We start from the raw sequence: 7,310 nt of genomic DNA on the forward strand, positions 1-7,310 counted from the left end.
AGAAATTCCATGGCAGCAGCGTCCCCAGGCCCAGAATAAAGAAAATGACGCCCACCAAGCAGCCCCTATAGACAGGAAGTAAGCAAATAGAAGATAGTAAATAAACACGGCTTTATAGTAAAGTCATTTTTAAAGGACATAATTTTTTTTTTTAAAAAAGCCTTGAAATTGCCACACGAATCTATTGGCAACCAAACACTTCTCGAGACCACACAGAAGCTGCGGTCATGAGCGAAAGCGTCTTGAGGGATTAGCGGCAAGCAAGGTGGGAAGCGAGAGTTACGCAGCTTTCGCTGCGCTTTGAACTCACCGGTCCCGAGGGGTGTCCGTCCGTCCCTTCATGCTGATGTAGGAGCGTCTGGAGAAACTGCACGGCAAACAGCAGAGAAGAAAAGTCAGCATCGTCTCCGAAAGATGACACGCGTGCCTCTTTCGTTTTCCTGCAGTCTCTCCTGCCGCGGTCTTCGTTTGCTTCGATAAATGTGGGAAATCCGCTTACGTTCTGACGGGAGGCCGCGAGGGGCCGAACCGACGTCGCCGCCGACGCGCTCGAGCACCGAGGTGCGATTGTGCGTCGGGGCTGGAAGACGATCGCGTCTTTTCACTTCGACTTTCACCATGTGAACCTGCGAGTGTTATCCTGTACGTTTAAGCCCCCCCCCGCCCCCCAGGAATGGCAGCGGTGCACGTGTCCGGTCAAATGACCCGGCTGAGTGAAGTTTCAATGATTTTTCTTTCTTTCCCCCCGAGGTTTTTGTGCGATGGAAGCACAAATGTGCCAGTTCACACACAACCACAAAAATACACTCTCTCTGGCAGGAAACCACACACACACACACACACACACACACACACACACACACTGGGCTGTTTTGCCCACTCACAGCAGGGTGACCTGCAGTGCAGGTTTGTCTGCTTGTTTTGACTTGTTGAAAGATCCGTCTGGACACATAACAAGAAGGTGAATTCACGTTTAACCTATTTTAGGATTCTGCACCAAGTTCCTCATGAAAACAACCAACAAGCCCTCCGTGGGAGTTATGCTGCAACGGAGGAGGAGGAGGCGGAAGAGGAGGAGTGAGCGTGATTTTATTTTTCCACTGGCTCCACTGTTATTTTTGAAAGGTTTCCTCTTCTTTTTTTTTTCCCAGCTTTTACTTCCTTAAAACTTGCCAACTGACTCCGACAAGCAAACGTAGGTGAGACACAGACGTTAGCAAGCAAACACAAAGACAGCCTTTTCACTCTCAGGGTGTGCTCAAAACACACACAAAACGCACACACAAAACACCCACACCCACACTACTCAGTTGAGGAAACATTCTTTCCCGTTATGAACATCCTCCTTTGGGTTTGCAGAGGATGTTACTTCCTGCATTAGCTAAGCTTAAATAGAAACCCGTTTTGTCCCCGGTGGGACGGTCGCTTGAACCTCTGCTGGCCAGTAAATCAGTCCGGTTAAAAAGCCATTACAGTCCCAACGAGACAGAAATGTTTAAGGCAGCTGGGCAGAACAAATCAGAACGTGCAAGTAAATCATAGCCGAGGAGAAAGTGATGCGGACATAAAAGGTCATAAAAATGGTCACCGAGGTCCTCCGCTGCCCCCCTCCCCCCCGCCCTCCCTCCCCCCTCCAACAGCAGGAATGTCAGTTCTCACCGATCTAAGCTACTTACAGGCTACTTAAATTATGTTCATGTCCAGTCTTATAAAACAATACTCAACCACATTTTAGCCTCTTTTCAACTTCACCCGTTTCGCACGGAGCGTTTCTTCAGATTAAATCAGAAATCAGCTCGGTAGCAATAAATCTGGTTTGTTTTGTTATGACTAGAAAGACAAACACTCACTTTCCAAAATCTCTAAGGCAGGGGTGTCAAACTCATTTTAGTTAAGGGGCCACATACAGCCCACTTTGATCTCAAGTGGGCCAGACCAGTAAAATCATGGCATAATAACGCATACATAACGACAATACTTCTCTATGTTTAAATCGTTGGTGAAGGTTTTTGGATGATAAACCCTATTTTAAAAAGGTCTTTCTACAATAAGCTAGAAACATAAAGAGCAAAAACTGAGACATCATCTGCCTGGGCTCTCCTCTGCAGATTCCCTCGCTTAAAGCGAGCAGCGAGCGCTGCTGCCTCCGGAGCAGACGTCGCATTTACGCTGTTTTTGAAGCAATTACTGGATCGATTAAAAACAATTACAAAACGTTTGTGCTCATAAACCTCCATATTCTCATAGAAATGCAATTTATGTCTTTCTGTAATTTTCACACTTAGCAAAGTCATCCGGCGGGCCGAGCTGGACCCCCTGGCGGGCCAGGTCCGGCCCGCGGGCCGTATGTTTGCCACCCCTGCTCTAAGGGTTTACTGACCGGACACAAACACGGGAATGACCACGTATGACATGACTGGGAACACATCCCACGTGCAGATGTTTAACGGAAGAAATAAAGAGAAATTTAAAAAAAAATTTAAATAGAGATTTTGATCAAAAATGGGTCATATTCCAGAGGATTCCCGAAAAAAAAAAGTTTTCAAAGGCAAACAAACAATGTTTGGAATAATTTTTCCACTATGACGTATTCAATTACCTTTTTAAGAGTTGAAAAGTTGTGATTCAGTAAATAATCAAACGGTGTTTATTTAAAAGTCTATTCTTCATGTGCCGGGAGTTGTGATGTCACAAAATCGTTCGTCTGGTCGCAATTATCCGAGCTGACGGCAAGAATTTGGGACAATCCTTTGAATTCATGTGTCTAAAAACAGCTGGATTAAACGGGCAGAAATGTCAGCTGTCCATCATTATGCACTACTAATGACGTCGTCGCGTTGCCGCCTCTTCTTCCGCTATTGATCTTTGGTACCCGTCATTGTCATTCATTTCATCTGTATATTTCAGAAGTTGTTATTTATGGCATGCCATTTTTGGGCCGCCAGCCTGACAAGCAAACAGAAGTTTTCATTTATCATCATTTTGTTCCCATGTTCAATTGCAAATAAGTTCTTCTTCTTCATAAGGTGTATCATTAAACTATGATTGGACAAACACTATAATAATAATAATAATAATAATAATAAATTGAAAAAAAAAAAAAACATAATTGCAACTATCTGTATGAACAGAGGAAACCTTCTCATGTTAAACTCAAACTACCAACCCGCCGCATTTTTGGAGCAGAGTACGGCTTTAACACTCCAGTCCTCCGCTCCATCTTTATTAATACCTCCTCCCCCCCCTTCTCTCTCTCAGCTACAAAATATACAGGACTGACAGGATAAGCAGCCTCTTTGTTTCCTTCACGGCGTTGCTCTCGAGTCTACGAGACCACCGTGTGAACATTTCTTTCAGTTCCTGAAGGAACACCGAGGTGAGTGTTCACCAACATAACTGTATTGGAGGCAAAAAACAAAAAAAGAAAAAAAGAAAAAATGAAATAAATAAAAAACACGTGACGCCGATCGGATATCTTCAGATCGGAAACGTCACCGTGGAGGGGGGGGGGGGGGAGACGATCGCAGGTTGTTGTTAGTTTTTTTTGGCAGCGCGTTCAAGTAGGTGTACCGACGCTGGTTGTTTTGTTTCGCCTGAGGGCTCCCGAGAAGGTGTCCGGTGGAGGGTTGGGGGGGGGCAGCTTCCCATAACACCCCGGCTGACAACGATATGCTCGGCGCCGAGCAACAGCAAAACACTATTTGTGCTTGTGTCGCTTTCCATTTGGGAGAAAGAAAAAAAAACAGAAAAAAAAACACACTATTTGTCTCCAGATAGGAGAGTCTTACTCGATCCACTCTAATTAATTATTTCCGATACCCTCGACTCACTTGATTAAGTAATGTATACACGGCTGTATATTTTCCACCGACACGAATCAACCTGTCGTCGTGAAAAGGCCTTTTGTTTGCCGTTCTTCCCGGGTGGAGATGCAGCGGGCGCAGCAGAGGCTGCGGGAGACCGTCACACACGACATTATGTCCACCGCGACTTCCAGAGACCTGCAGGACACGCAGCCGCTCGTAAGCCGACCGGAAATGAAATGGTGGAGTTGAAAGTATCAGACCTTCAAATAACAATTCAGGGGTATGGAAAGGCATTGAGGGGAAATCTAGCAGAAACGAGGCGGTGCCTAATTAAGTCATCACGGCAGCGAACAAACGGTTACACGAAGAAAAAAATAAATAAAAAAAAAAAACAGGAAACCACATCTAAGCTTCTGCACTTTGGAAAACTACTGGGTATGTTTTTCCTGCTATGAGCTGCTCGTGTTCCCACTAACAACACAGCCGTACTCTGTTTGTACTTCAGACTCTGCGCTTCAGCACATTCAGTTTGAAATCAATTCATCGACGCTGCGTTAAAGTGCCGAGTCGGGGCTTGGATTTAGGTCTAGAACAGGGGTGTCAAACCCATTTTGGTTAAGGGGCCACATACTGCCCACTTTGATCTCAAGTGGGCCGGACCAGTAAAATCATAGCATAATAACGCATACATAACGACAATATTTCTCTGTTTAAATCATTGGTGAAGGTTTTTGGATGATAAACCCTATTTTAAGGTCTTTCTACAATAAACTGGAAACATAAAGACCAAAAACTCACGACATCAGCCCACTGTTCATCCGCCTGGGATCTCCTCTGCAGATTCCCTCGCAGCGAGCGCTGCTGCCTCCGGAGCAGACGTCGCATTTACGCTGTTTTTGAAGCAATTACTGGATCGATTAAAAAAAAAAATTACAAAACGTTTGTACTCATAAACCTCCATATTCTCATAGAAATGCAATTTATGTCTTTCTGTAATTTTCACACTCAGCAAAGTCATCCGGCGGGCCGAGCTGGACCCCCTGGCGGGACGGATCCGGCCCACGGGCCGTATGTTTGACACCCCTGGTCTAGAATATAAAAAGAAGTATATTACACGTGATTTTTCCCAAACCAACTTCCTCAGTGGATTTCTGACAGGTGTTTGACAATGTCTTCTGGTCACTCCTCATTTTGTCAGACAACACCTCAATCTAAAAGCAGGTCAATCAACCCGGTTCTTGGTTGGTTCACGGTTTGGTTCATGAACTGAAAGGACACAAAGCTGTTCAACAAACAATTAGTAGCAAAGTGCCCAATTACTTCTGAGCAATACGAGAACTGTGTTTGAAAAAAAACAACCTGAAAACTATATCTCCCACGCAGTTGTTGTTGTTGTTTTTTTAAAGTGTTGATCTGGTGTATATTAACACAGTCAAAGCTTAAACTAATAACTCACCAGTGACTCACACAGTTATTAGTTATTAGTCACAGTTAGTGACTCACACAGTATAGGTCTCATTCCTGGTAATCCAGACTGACTCACACAGACCATGTCCTCAGATGGCAGTCACGACGTATTATCATTATTATTATTATTATTAACACCAGGAAAATAGCCAATAATGTAGAATAAGCACAGCTCTCGCCAGGTTGAAGTAAAGTTACACAAAGGTTAAGTTACCTCCCTACCGGACACCACAGTAAGTTCAGTGTTGGTCCAACCACGTGTGCTGCAGTCGTTTCACTCTCCGATTGGGCGAATGAATGAATTAACTGTAACTGAAAGCTGAAGTTTGTTCAACATTTACAACTGAATAACAAACGTCTAACTCATTTAAGAAAGCGCCGTCTATCTAATGTTATCTTTATGAAACGAAAAGACAACGCGTTCAATCCGCACGCAGCTAACGAGACACCTGCTCGGCTTCTGGGAGGGGAAAAAAAAAAGGCAGAATAAACGCAAACGGAACCGATAACGAGGTTGTTGTTGTTTTGTTGTTTTTTTCCCTTTATGAATAATAAAAGGTCTGTTGTTCATCTCCGTTTGTGCCGCTTCATCTCTCAGTCGACAGCGTTAAAAAAAAAAAAAAAAAACACAGTCATCTCTGAAACAAACGACCGATAGATCAGAGAGCCTCACCTTGTGAAAACGCTCTCACTGGATTCACTGGATTCACTGGATTCCCATTATTCACTGGATAATGTTCCCCCACCGGACGTGTGTCGCGCGGCCGATATCCCCCCAAAAAAGAACAAAAAGGTTCCGCTGCTCGTTTCCATGTGGCGGGAATGTCTCTAACGGTTTCTGTGAGTTCCGAGCTCGCCTCCGTAAACCGTCTAAACCTTCGTAGCTACACAGCTTTACAACAACACCACCACCACCCCCACCCTCCTCTTTCCTCTCCCCACACACACACACACACACACACACCCCAAAAAAAAAAAAAAAAACACACAGATCACTTCCGGGGCTTGCTGCATTTCCCGCCAGGCTATTGGCGGGAGCTTGACAAGTGCTCGCGCCTCAAACTGCTCCTTCCTCACCTATATGTTCAGTACACAATACCGACAATATAAACAGTAAACAGCACATGTAACAGCTTTTTAATAGGTCTAGTTATTACATTAGGTCTAGTTATTACATTAAACAAATTATTATTATTATTTTTTTTTTTTTACAAATGAGTACAATTTGTATCAACATACAAATAATCGTGTGGGAGATATAACACGGTGACCAAACTGCAGAGCTTCCAAAGTAATTGGACAGCTGGATGCTCAAACAATGTTTTATTTAGAGTTGAATGTACCGAGTCACAGAGGAAAATCTGGAAATCAAAATCAAAATTTGCAACCGTCCAAAATGCTCGTGTTCAACACAGTTGTGCCATGCAGAGCACTTTTCAGAGCTGGATTATGACAAAGGAGTCCTCTTCAAGACCTCCAGCAGGACCTGCAGAAGCCCTTCATCAGTTTGTTTGTGTGCTGCATATTGCTTTGGTTAAAAAAAAAAAAAAAAAAAAAAGTCCTCCTGTAGCTTGTTGACTGTAATATTACAGTCAATACATAGATAATTATGTGTTTGTCAGAGAAGAAGTTGCCATTATGCAGCACATTTAAAAACTGACTTTACAAAAAACCGATACGTCAGATATGTCGGTCACAGCAGCTGTTTCCCAGATGATGAAAGGAGGTTTTACTCATGCATGCTGAATTGCTGGTGTTCTGTCCCCTCTGCTGATGCATTCTGGGAACTGAAGTCTCAGCATCACTGTGACTTCAGTATCCGTGATGAAGCGTACTGATGGATTTGAGTCATTTTGGAGCATGATTTTCAAACGATGAAGGTGTCATCACCAGCCATGTTTTATATCACGACGAACTGATCATTTTGCAACCAATGAAGTTACCTCTGGGAAAAAAAACGATGTTATATAATAACTGATAGATAACACGACAGGCTATTCTTTGAGAGAAAAATCCTCCAAATACATACAAAGTGAT

General features: G+C 43.7%; 1 protein-coding gene across 1 annotated transcript in view; it reads right to left on the reverse strand.

The window, feature by feature from the left end:
- LOC138630947 (equilibrative nucleoside transporter 2-like) overlaps positions 1-6,192 on the reverse strand; it is a 13,443-nt gene extending 7,251 nt beyond the window's left edge. Inside the window, exons 1-3 of the mRNA XM_069715611.1 lie at positions 5,947-6,192; positions 311-367; positions 1-65 (exon numbers count right to left, since the gene is read on the reverse strand). The exon at positions 1-65 is cut by the window's left edge and continues 17 nt beyond it. Of these exons, the coding sequence (XP_069571712.1) occupies positions 1-65; positions 311-342 (97 nt within the window). The 5' untranslated portion in view covers positions 343-367; positions 5,947-6,192. The remainder of the gene's footprint in view (positions 66-310; positions 368-5,946) is intronic.
- Positions 6,193-7,310: the final 1,118 nt, after the last annotated feature.

This window comes from Brachyistius frenatus, unplaced genomic scaffold (assembly GCF_029030835.1).
Source record: "Brachyistius frenatus isolate BFR_SWC_R1_liver_20210118 unplaced genomic scaffold, ASM2903083v1 Contig_145, whole genome shotgun sequence".
Classification (NCBI taxonomy): domain Eukaryota; kingdom Metazoa; phylum Chordata; class Actinopteri; family Embiotocidae; genus Brachyistius; species Brachyistius frenatus.